The 12,379-nt window shown below is 45.5% G+C and overlaps 1 protein-coding gene across 1 annotated transcript; it reads left to right on the forward strand.

The window, feature by feature from the left end:
* Window positions 1–1,168: 1,168 nt before the first annotated feature.
* On the forward strand, window positions 1,169–9,497 carry Cln5 (CLN5 lysosomal BMP synthase). The gene is made up of 4 exons (XM_048421918.3): window positions 1,169–1,332; window positions 4,100–4,265; window positions 5,638–5,863; window positions 7,729–9,497. The coding sequence occupies exons 1-4, from the start codon at window positions 1,217–1,219 to the stop codon at window positions 8,235–8,237; spliced, it is 1,017 nt and encodes a 338-aa protein (XP_048277875.2). The 5' UTR covers window positions 1,169–1,216; the 3' UTR covers window positions 8,238–9,497.
* Window positions 9,498–12,379: the final 2,882 nt, after the last annotated feature.

Raw genomic sequence — 12,379 nt, forward strand, 5'->3', positions numbered from 1 at the left:
TTCTGCCCGAGTTCATCGTTCACACCTCAAGATTGTCACCTGAGAAACCCACGGAAGAGGAGCCCAAACTCGAGAGATGGAAAGTGACTGAAAAAGGACCGTTAGAAATCAAACTTTCCAAGGTTTGACTGTGTAACTCAACTTTGTGTAAAAAGTTAATGAGAAAACTCCTGTGTGAGAAGAGATCCCTCGATTCCTGGGCTTTAAAAAAGGATATTTGTATGGAATAGGAGGTTCTTATGAAAAATACGCAAGGATAACAGGGGACAAAATAGCACATTCCCCACTAACGTTCTAAAAGCTGTGGCTGGTGTTCCCGTTGATAATGTCTTTTTCCTCCAGTGTCTGTTTGACTGGCCCGAGGGCCTTCATTGACCCTCTGATACTATACTGGTTATCCCAATCCGGCCCTGTGCCCTCCAATGTCTCACTAACCTGATCACCTGTCAGATAAACAGTTCTTGAATCATGACTGCTCAAAGACAGTATTATTCTCGCCGTTGGGATTAAGAGTGTATACAAGCATCACAAACCTAAGGAGAGCATTCCGCTTTCGTTAACAAAATATCCTTGGCTCCTGCGTTAAAATGTGTTTGGAAAATTAGTGCATCAAGGTTCCGTGTGCCATAGAACCCTTTCGCAACCTGGAGTCCCTTGGGAGAATAATGATTCATTGTGTTCATCGAATCATAAATGAGAGAGTAAAGGTTAGCTTGGACTTCACAAATTTGCCTGGCTAGTCGTCATCCTGAAGCAAAAGTCAGATAAAATCAGTCTGAGAACTACTAGGAAGTAGTATCTCCCTCCAACCGTAGTCATAATGGCATCCTGCTCTTTCAGTCACTGAAAAACTTTGTCTCCTAAACTTCACAGACGTGGGTTTTTCTTTTGAAAACTCTATCAGCAAGGATGAAACATCTCGACCCTTTGACAGGCGCCTCTCTAAGAATGTGCCTCACACTATAAAGCAGTTCCGAGTGAGGTTTGCATTGCCAACCCCAAGCTTCTTCCGGAAGGACAGAGGGTTTGCCTAGGATTCCAGCGCACGCGCGGTGGCGCCAAGGTGCTCAGGCCACCATGGCCGGGAGAGGCGTCACGCGCTCGGAGGTCACGCGCCCGCCCGGGGCAGTGCGCGCGCCCGTCTGTCCCGTCGCGGCGGCGCGCACGCTAGAACGACGCGGCCCCGGGAGCCACGGGGGACCTCGGGGGGCCGTGCATGGCGCGCGCAGGGCGACGCGGAACAGACTGGCGCTGGGCGCTGGCGCTGCTCGGGCTGGCGGCGACTCTGGGCGCGTCCCCTACTTCGGGGCACCGCTGGCCGGTGCCCTACAAGTGAGTGAGGCGGAAGGGGACTTGGACGGGACTTGGAGGGTGCAGAACTACCCCGGGACGTGCTTGGGGACCCGGGCGCCGGTCGACACTGGGGACGCAGTTCCTAGCTAGTTGGAAGCTGAGGGGTCCTCACCGATTCTGGGCAGCCCCGAGTCCTGGGAGGAAGGGAGAGAGACATTTCTACACTGAGTGACTTTTAAGTACAACCGACTGACTCGGAGAGCAGGTTAAAACACAGTTGACATACTAAATTTATTTACTGCTTTATCACCAGTCGTTTTTTGCATAATATTTGCAAAATTTACAGGGAGGTCGCCTGCCCAGGTGTGCCCCGGGTTTCCCAATCTTACTGCTCTAAATTCCAGACCCGGGGAAACTCCTCCCTGGAACAAACAGGATCTCCTCGTTGGTCCACTTCTACCTGGAGGTGCAGACTCTGGACCTGAGAAGCTGATTGGAGTCTTTGACATAGCTGAGTTTCGACAGCCCGTGGGAGGGGACTTGGTAGGGGAGAGAGAGTGTGGACATCAAGAAGTGGAAGGAACCGCCGCTTCTGAAAACAAATGTTTTGCATTAGAGTGAGCACGGTGAAGAATGGCCAGGGAGTTCCTGGTTCAGAGTCCGTCCGCAGATCAGATCTGTTGGACCAGCCCCTCCTCGGTGTGGTCTTAGGAAAATTACTCCATATCTTCATGCTCACATGCCCTGAACCGAAAAGAGGAAATGATAGCAGCGCTATCATTGGTAGGACCATCTCCAGTGAAAACCAACTGTTGCCAAACTTAAATATTCGTGTGTTCTGTTCACAAACTGGTTCTGCTTAATGTATGTAAAGAAAAAGTTTAGGTCCGAAACTGGTTTTTATGAAAACATTCACAAGAAATAAAAACTAAATATCCAATTAAAACAAAGAAGAGAAGGTAAATCTGAAAGTATTTTATTTCACACCAAGAGGAGGCTGACTGATTTTTGTTTCCAAAGAAGCCTCAACTTGACACGCCCTCTTGGCCACTGGCATATTTACCTTTACGAAAATTTCACTCGAGTTAGACCTATAAACTTACCCTTGACCTAAACTAGATTTTTCTGTGGGTAATGAAGCTATATGTTTGTTAAGCCAGCTAAAAAGTTTTTGTTCCTGTGTTCAGACTGTAATAAAATACTCTGTGTTTGGGATCTTAGTGTTCTTCCTCCTGCTTCTGCTCCAATGCAGCCAGGCCTGGAAGGTGATGCGGTAACAAGTGTGCTGAGCCATGGTCCCTGTCTGCTCTAGTTGCTGCATCTGTCTAAAAGTGTTTTGTTTGGCATTGTTGCAGTCTCCTGAGTGGTCTCTGCCTGAATTTTAACCCCAGTGACTCTGTACGGGTCTATTTTGGTCTGTTCATCCCAATGAGATCTGCTTTTTAAAATCCCCTAATTTATTCAGGACACAAGGTCCCCATGTCAGGGGCTGTAGGATGTCAGTTCATACTTCCCATGACAGACTTGTTAGACCCTTTCTGCGCTTGTCTTGAGGCCTGGATTCTTGTCTGCCACTGCTGGAATTTCAGTGGTTCTCAACCTGGGGGCCACAACCCATTTAGTGGGGTTGGATGGCCCTTTTACAGGGATCTCATTATTCGATAGCCTACATATCGGGTATTTTCATAACAGTACCAAAATTAGCTATGAAGTAGCAACGAAATAATTTTATGGTTGTAGGTTCCCACAATATGAGGTCATGGCATTAGGAATGTTGAGAAGCCCTGAGCTATTTCCTCTGTCTTATAATCCTCTTTCCCTTCCTGGCTTCACTTTCTTTCCCAGTGCCTTCTCCTAATAGCACCGTACACCCCCACCGTTGGAACCGAGTTCTTCCTCCATCGTGCTTAGGTCTCTGTTTCCTTAGCTCACTTCTTACCACAGCTACCGCTTGACTTAATGTCTTCCAAGTCCCAGCTCTGGGCTTGGTGAGGAAGGGAACAGGGTTGTAATTTTTGTTCCCCTTCTTTTCCGTGTAGTCCTGTAAATGGTAGTTCCTCGGGAAATGTTAGTTGAATGTTTAGTTTTAAATGTCAAATCTGCTTTATGATTTGATATTTAACACATCATTGGGAGTGTGTATATGAAAACAAGTAAAATGTACATTTATATTTACTCTATACTATGGCCGAAGCTTTAAATATTTTCCCTAAAAATATTGACGGCAAAGAAGATGGCTCAGTGCCCACATCATAATCCCCAGGCCATGAGTTTGGATTCTCTGAACTCAAACCAGCATGAACTGAAACCAGCATGGCAGTGCATACCTGGAACCCTAGCCTTATGGAGGGAGAGACAGAGGCAGGTAGATTCTTTTTTTTTTTTTTTTTGTTTTTGTTTTTGTTTTTTTTAAATATGGTTTATTTAACTTTATTTTATGTACATTAGTGTGAAGGTGTCAGATGTCCTGGAACTGGATTTTCAGACAGTTGTGAGCTGCCATGTGGGTGCTGGGAATTGAACCCGGGTCCTCTGGAAGAGCAGTCAGTGCTCTTAACCGCTGAGCCATCTCTCCAGCCCCGAGGCAGGTAGATTCTTGAAGCTCATTGGCTACCTGGTCTAGTAGCTAATAAAGGTGTAAAGCAATCAAGGAAAGGCACCTGTACATGTGCACATACTACATGTAACACACCCGCAACACACACATAGTGCGCTGAAGCAAGCCTGCAAGGAAAATTGGGATTCTAAATGTGTTAGAAGAACAGTTCCTTTTCAGATCTAATTTGACGGTTCTCTTCCTCACTAGGCGCTTCGCTTTCCGTCCAAAGCCAGACCCCTACTGTCAGGCTAAGTATACCTTCTGTCCCACTGGCTCACCCATCCCACTTATGAAGGACAATGACGTCATCGAAGTCTTAAGACTACAAACCCCTGTTTGGGAATTTAAATATGGAGACCTCCTGGGATACTTTGTAAGAATGCATCTTGATCTTGTAACTTTGCTTAAATAATTTTTTAAAAAATTAACTAATTAAATAACTTTTAAAAAGTGATTACTTTGACTTAAATGAGTAATCAGAGGGTTTCTAGATCATATTTATTGATATACTTTGTATGGTGTGTGTATGTGTGTGTGTGTGTGTGTACGTACCTATTCACAAGCATGAAGTGGCTGAAGGAGCATGTTGAGTGTCATTTGTCTCTCACTGAACCTGTAGCTAAACTGGCTGGCCAGTGAGCTTGTCGTGGGGAAAGAGACACAAGTGGAAATTCCTGGCTATTAGGTGGGTGCTAGGGATTTGAACTCGGGTCTAGCAAGCACTCTTACCCATTCAACCATCTCTCCAGCCCATGACAGACTTCTTAGCACCTTTAAATTGGCAGTCAGAGAGAGTCACCATTGCATCTACATGGTGCTGCACACCTGTAATCCCAGCACGTGGAAGGTCCAAGTAAGAGAATTACTATTTCAGAGTGAGTCTGGGCTACACAATAAGACTGTCTCAAAAACAAAGCAGAAGTTAGGGCGAGTAACCAGTGTCTTGGCCTTAACATGTTTTGCTATGAAGGATCTTGTAATGGACCCCAGGCCTTAGCACAAGTCCATATTAGAGGCACCAGGACACCATTCTGACCTAAGAGCCTAGCATGTAGACCCCATCACCTGCCAAAAAGAGTAAAGACCCAGTCTGTCATGGTCCATAGTTCTGGGTCAGTCCCTAAATGTACAGACCTTGCTTTTTTACTCCATAGCTCCATTTATTGCTGACTTCTTGCTAAGTCTGTTAACCAGGATATATTTTTGTTCATAAAAAGCCAAGATTGGTCAGGCTCATGACTACACAACTTGGGCAAGTTTCCTATGTAGCCTTCCAGTCTGGGAACAAAGACTTTGTTTCTCTTGGCTTTAAGAGTCCATGTGCTCTCAGGAGGAGTCGCATGGCAACAATGTAAGCTCCCCTACTGTCCCCAGTTCCTGGGAATGAGAGAAAGGCAAGGCAGGCAGGAATCAGGTCTCTAAGCTCTGCTGTGAGCCCTTTCCCAGCTGTCAATCACCCAGGGAGGTAGGCACACACTTTCCTGGAATATTCACGACAGCTTTTCTTGTTTACCATAAGCTGTGAGAACATCCACAGTTTCTTCAGATAGCTCACATCCTTACTAAAATGAGCCCTAGCTGCCAAAACTGTAGGTGTCTACAGTTTGAGGGGCTGCGGTGAAGGATAGTGACAGAAGTTGATCTCTCTGGTGTGCATTTTCTGTGTATCAGAGTCTCTCCTAGTAGGCGTCCTGAGCCCGTGGTTACTCCAAAGGTGCGCTCACACCTGCGTTATCTCTACACAGAAAATTATGCACGATGCTATTGGATTCAGGAACACAATGACAGGCAAGAACTACACAATGGAGTGGTATGAGCTTTTTCAGCTTGGCAACTGTACGTTTCCTCACCTTCGGCCTGAAATGGATGCTCCGTTCTGGTGTAACCAAGGAGCAGCCTGCTTTTTTGAAGGAATTGATGACAGACACTGGAAGGAGAATGGGACATTAGCTCTAGTCGCGACCATATCCGGTAAGTTTCAGAAACAGAGTACAGGTGGACGATCGCATGGGTATGCAGGCGGGAGATTTCGTTCACTGAGATTTCATGCCTGGCCTCATGGTGATCATCTGTAGTCTGTGCTTCTGGTGCCATCCACCGTGGACCAAATGGGTCCAGATGCAGAGCTTCGCTAGGAGATGCATGGCTCATCTGCTCTGTCCCTGAGAGACAGGAAGGAAACAAATGCTCTGTATAGCTAAATTGAAGTCCACATAAACAGCAGTTAGGGGATCCATAAAACACCCCACTAGGAAGGCCTCTTGACTGTATCTGAAAAAAAGAAGGGTATAAATTATTTGTAGGTGGAGAAACATTAAGGGTTTGCTTCCTCTGGGTCTGGCCTTGTTCTGAATGCTATACTTAGAGCACGTCACTTACCAGTCTCAGACTCCTGAGAGAATCATTACTGTTTCCTCCATTGTGCAGATGGGGAAACAGGTAAGATTAAAGTTACCCAGGTGTAGTAACAGGACTCCAGCCCTGACAGGAAAGCCCTCTCCGTCATTCTCTTAAGCATTTTGGTTCACTGCCTCCCTGATATATGTGCTGTGATACATCTCATGTCCTCTTGAGCAAAGTCTGAGTGTTCATCAGGAAAGCTGATGACACCATTGTAGTTTTGCATTAGCTATTGATTCCTTTATCATGGGAACTTTTTTTTGTCAGGCACTATGTATGTGACCTTGACTCATATTAACTTACTGGCCCATTGCCTCCTGTGGAGAATTCAGGGCCTGCTTGCACTCTGTGTGAACCTACTGTGTGCATGGTGGTTGTCCAGGAAAGCAGGGTGCTGAAATGAGAGCATTATTTGTGATGCTAATTTTCCCACCAGCCCCAGGACTTGAGGAAATGATCAGTGTCTGTCTGTTAGTTTCTACACAACAATTTAAGGTGTGTTAACGCATCATTCAGTGGGGGAGGGTAAGACCTCTCCCTTGGGTTTTACAGGTAAGGAAGTGTTAACAGGTGAGTTCAGCCAGTGACATGACTGACACTTTCAGTCACCGAGCTGGATGGAACAGGCCACGCCTATAGTCGAGGGCTTTTAAATGTAACCCGGTCTTCGAACACAAGCACTGCTTTTCTAGTCTTTCCGTCTACTTTATAATTCACCCGACAAAAGCCCATCTCTTTCAGCAGTAGATGAGTAGTTTCTGTCTTACATCCCAAGCTAATTCACACCTTCCTTCCTCCTCACATAACCCGAGAATCTAATAAGTAGTGATCGCTCTTCTGCAAAATGCTAGAATTTGAAGCTTGTAAATTCAGCTTTGCGTATGACTAATCCTGTCTCCTGACCTTCTCTGGATGTTATGACATAGTGTTTGCAAGGCCTGCTTTACCACGCTACTAAGGACCATGCTTCCCACTCTAAAGCAGACATTAAGCCTAGGCAGGAGCTGCACCTCAGCCGCCATGCCTACTAAGCAGCCCACTCCTTGGCAGTTCAGCCGTTTGCCCTTCTCTCTTCTTCTTCCACTCTTTGTCTTTTGCCTTTCCTGCGTCAGTTCTTGCTTCTGAACCCAAGACTTGCCAAAAAGAGAAAGAGAGCTACTGCCTGAGTGTATTTATACTCGACAATCGCCTTGACCATAGCTTTAATAACTACAGAATTGTAAGAGTTCCCTTTCTATCTTATTCCCCCACTACATCTTGTATTTGCAGCTCAAAGGCCTTGACAACTAGAAGGGGTGTAGCTGTGCCTGCATTCCTGCTGTGTGCTGTGGGATACGGGTTTTGAAGTCTTAGAGTATTTCTTATTTATTCATCCTGGTCTTTATTGGGTCTCAGCACATTTTGTAAGCAGTTTATTCTGTTGCCTTTTCCACCAGGAAACACATTTAACAAACTGGCGGAGTGGGTGAAGCAGGACAATGACACGGGGATCTATTATGAGACGTGGACGGTCCGGGCCAGCCCAGGAAAGGGGGCGGAGACGTGGTTTGAATCCTACGACTGTTCGAAATTTGTGTTAAGGACATACGAGAAACTGGCTGAATTCGGAGCAGAATTCAAGAAGATAGAAACAAACTATACAAGAATATTTCTTTACAGCGGAGAACCTGCTTACCTGGGAAACGAAACATCTATTTTTGGGCCAAAAGGAAACAAGACTCTTGCTTCCGCCATAAAAAAATTTTATAACCTCTTCAAACCACACTTGTCAACCAAAGAATTTCTGTTCAGTCTCTTGAAAATTTTTGATACAGTGATTATGCACAGAGAGTTCTACCTGTTTTATAACTTTGAATATTGGTTCCTACCTATGAAATTCCCCTTCGTCAAAATAACATACGAGGAAATCCCTCTGCCTAGCAGAGGCCCACTTCCTGACCTGTGACGCTTGCAGTCCGCTGCTCTCTCCAGCCACCTGCACCCATTTTCTTCCAGGGGTGTCTTTACTTCTGTGTCTTTATTCTCTCCTCCTTCTCAGGGCAGGAAGGTGAAGTGCTCGAAGTTGGAAGTGCGGTGTACTGACAGTTCAAGACTCTTGGAAAGAAGTGGAAGCATAAATGTACAGGCCAAAGTGAATGTGTTAAGATCTTGATATTATTGGGAATCGGCTGATACTAGCTGTGGAGTTCGTTGATCCAATGCTGACAGTTTTCTATTACAGCAGTGCTGTTTCTTAGTTTAAGAGCTTTCTGGTCATCTAAAGAATAGCTGTTGTTATAGCTACGGCAACTGGGGCCCAGGTCTGCCTGCTTTCTAGTCACGTAACCTCAAGGACCGGTTTGGACCCCATTGCTGGAGCAGTGTCTCTGGACACAGGAAGATGGTGTTAGAGAGCAGATTTTCTGGCCAGCGTTTGAGAATTGGCTAGCAACTAACTGGCTGTTGTGACAGAAGCAACTTAACATCTCCAAATTTGTGTCCTTGCCTCAAATGGGAAGATTGAGGACACCCATGTTGGCATAGGAAGGGCACACTGAATGTCCGGAGTCACTGAGACTTTGAGCTGACAGAAATACATACTGCGTCAGCAGTTTTTCAGTCCAGGCCATGGAAGTATCTGGCTGCAGACACGGCTGGGCGAAATGTACTTCTGACTTCTTGTGTGTGCCCTCTGTTCTTCATCCATTAACAAGGCTAGCACAGTGACGAGGGTGCGCTTTCTTGGAAAGGATGGGATTTAGTCGAGGACCTTCAATTCATTATGCTTGTACTACGGGCTTTAGACAAGCTCTCAGGGTCCCGTATTTATCAGTTGAACCCACCTTTTTTCTTTTGTTCTTCTCTCCTACTCATAAAAACACACTAACACAATAATGGGGGGAAAAAGCCTGTGTAATATGCAAATGAGCCAGTTATTCAATTCACCTACCGTTTGAGTGCTTCTTGAGAGGTCAGTACACCATTGTGAGCTGTCATAGAAAGCCTCATCATACAGATCTGCTGGCCCAGATGGGTAAGTCGGGGCTTAGCAGGGTCAAGTGAACCTGGAATTGTGTGTTCTCTCAGGTTATGCCGGATGAATGGATGCACTGACACTTTTTGGCAGTATTCAGAGTGTGGCCTTCAGACCAGTATCTGTGCACTACATGTTACCAGTCTGTGCCATTCCCTGTTCAGTCTAATAAAAACAAAGGACAAAAACCAAGGCATGGACTTTGTATCTTTGACCCTGTTTGTCTAGGAATTTGCTTTTTATTGTTTACAAAAATAAGCCTCAGAAAGCCAGAGTGACTCCAGATGACTGGAATCACGATTGGATGTCTATTTGCCCCATCAGAGGGCACCGTTTCCCGCTGCCACCAATTTATCTTCTCATTGTTACAGTGCCTAAACCAAACCAAAATGTGGCCTCTCTGACCTGATCATCTTCAGAATGTGGTATAAGAAAGAACCTTCTTCACATTACCACTATCTAGCGGCCAGACTCAGGCAACACTAACTTACATCACACTGAGTTATCTGGAAAAGTTAGGATTTCCCAGCAGCCCGGAGGTGGCAAGCATGTCCTTTAAAATCACTTTGGTTTGTAGCACAGGGGGCAGGGAATATACACATGGAACTTGATTCTACTGTGGAATCGAGAAACACAGAAACGAGATTCTACTGTGTTAAAAAGCATGCCGGGTCTTTGATTGTGGAGCTCAATAAATGAAGAAAACCCGTGAAAGGCGTAATTCCCGTGATCTCCCAAGCGTTTGTCAAGCTGTGAGATGTATTTGTAAGATGGAGAACAACTTCGAGGCAGAGATGATTCAGAACATTCTTGGAAATAGTAATTGAGAAACCAAAATATGAAACAATGGGGTGTCCCAGACTTTGAAGGCGGCTTTCTGTACTGCTGTGGGTGGGCTTCCAAACTGCAGGTGCCTGAAGCTGGTGGCCACAGGAAAGTCTATTGAGTCAGCAGCCTCTGAGTTCTTGGATGTAAATCCAAATGCAGTTCATAGGCAACAAGAGGATGGGTTCAGAAAGCAGTTGTGTTATCGATTCACAGGTGGGAGCCTAAGAAGAGGCAGAGCTCCTGTGTAGACTCTGGGAAATGGGAGCGTGTGGGACTGCTGCTCGTCTAGGGGCTTTTTATTGAATTCGCAGCAGGAATGAGCATGGGGAGGGGATGGACTAGACAGATGGCTCCACCATCAGGTCCAGGCTGCTAGGCACAGACTCCAGACAGGCACGCCCTCTAGGGAGAGAGAGGCCTAGTGGCCTCCCTTCTGGTATCTGGCTTTGGCAAGCACAGAACTGTGCAGAGGGTCAAGGACAGTTTCAGATTTTAAGCCAAGGAAAATATTTCTTTTGGGGTCTCCTATCCTAAACTACCTGGCCAGTTTCAGTCTTCTGCTCTCATCAAAAAACGGGTCTACGAATTAAATTCTGTGGCCATTTGGTTTATGATGTGTTTCTATTTCTGTCAGTTCAAGTTACAAATGTGTAGTATTTCTTTTTAGAAAATCTCTGTGTTAAAGCTGAATATTAGGGATTCAGAGTAAATGTATCCTCACCCACGAATCTAGCTCACTATAAGGTAAATACCTATTATTGCAGATGGAAGAAAACAGCTAAAAAGTGCAATAACTGCTGTCAGCACTCAGAAGTACTCAATAATGGTCGTACCTGGGTCAAAGTGCTGAGACGTCACAGTTTAGTGCTCAGCCCTCAACAGGATATCTATCGTCAGTCCTTCCAAGGGTCAGCCGGCGTCACGGACGAGGTGGCAGAAACAACCCGAGCTAGAGGATGGCAAGGGCTATGAAATGCTGCCACCTGGGTAGAGCATGGCTACTGCACCCAGGAACTCACAGCACCTGTGTTTATATGCCCTAGATGGGGCAGCAGACATTCCACCAAGAATGGGGAATGGGGCTCAGGAGGCCACACCCCTCTCTAATAAATTGTTTGCTGGGGAAGAGGAGTCATTTTTTCCAGCGGTATTGCCACTAATTAGCTGCCCATGCCTCAGTAGTCTCCCACCCTGCTCAGGCAAGCATCTCCAATTAAACTCAGTGAGTCCCTAGAAAAAAGAAAAAGTAGAAGAAAAACTTGCTGGGGGAAAAGGGGGTTCAGCAAGAGTGGAAGACAGAGTAATGGGGAGTGAAAATGAACAGGATACATTATATACGTACACTGTTTAAGAATAAAAATACACCGAGTTTCTGTAGTTGAACCTAGGCTCTCACACATAGGAGGGAAGTGTTCTACCACCGAGCTCTTATCTACAGCCTCCTTTAGTTATGAGAAGAGGTTGTCTGGTAGCCTGAGTGGGCCTTGAACTGCAACCCTCCTGGCTTAGCCTTCTAAATAACTTAAAGGTCTGTTGCACCGCACCCAGCCAACCTTTCTCCCCCCACCCCCCGAGACAGGGTTTCTCTGTAGCTTTGGAGCCTGTCCTGGAACTAGCTCTTGTAGACCAAGCTGGCCTCGAACTCACAGAGATCCGCCTGCCTCTGCTCCCGAGTGCTGGGATTAAAGGTGTGCGCCACCACCACCCGGCCCCAGCCAACTTTTTTAAACAAACACACCAGGTAGCTTCATGCTCTTCCAAGTGCATTCAAGAGTTCCTTCCTTTTTGAAACAATTTAAGTATTTACACTGTGTGTGTGTGGGGGGGGGGCGCAATTATTAATTCCAAGAGTCAGCTTTTGGTCTCTGAAAAATGCTTTCTCTTCTTAAAGGAGTTTTAGACAGCAGATTGGTGGGCTTTTCTTACTTCTTGTTAATATTAAAACTGGCCTCAAATATAAACAAGTTTTGCACAAATAGGTTTATTAACTTACTGTTATCAAGGCCCATTTTTAAATGTTTAAGTAGCCTACATTACCACACCAAATTGGACCTGTTTTCTGAAACCTATTTAAGATAGTAGATTAAAATAATATTTATGGCTTAAAAGCTATTTTTACTTATATAGATTTCTAATATGGCTGGCTAGCTTAAAGAAAACTCTTTAAAAAAACTTTTAAAAGTATTTATCCTTCTGTTTTAATGAATGTGGGTGTCTGGGCGTTGTACAGGAAGTGAGCGCAGGTG

The sequence above is a fragment of the Myodes glareolus genome, chromosome 12 (assembly GCF_982192425.1).
Source record: "Myodes glareolus chromosome 12, mMyoGla1.1, whole genome shotgun sequence".
In the NCBI taxonomy this organism is placed as follows: domain Eukaryota; kingdom Metazoa; phylum Chordata; class Mammalia; order Rodentia; family Cricetidae; genus Myodes; species Myodes glareolus.

Coding starts and splice junctions, on each gene's coding strand:
- Cln5 (XM_048421918.3), top strand. CDS start 1,217: ATGGCGCGCGCAGGGCGACGCGGAACAGACTGGCGCTGGGCGCTGGCG. Junction 1,333..4,099: donor CGCTGGCCGGTGCCCTACAA/GTGAGTGAGGCG, acceptor CTTCCTCACTAG/GCGCTTCGCTTTCCGTCCAA. Junction 5,864..7,728: donor TCTAGTCGCGACCATATCCG/GTAAGTTTCAGA, acceptor CTTTTCCACCAG/GAAACACATTTAACAAACTG.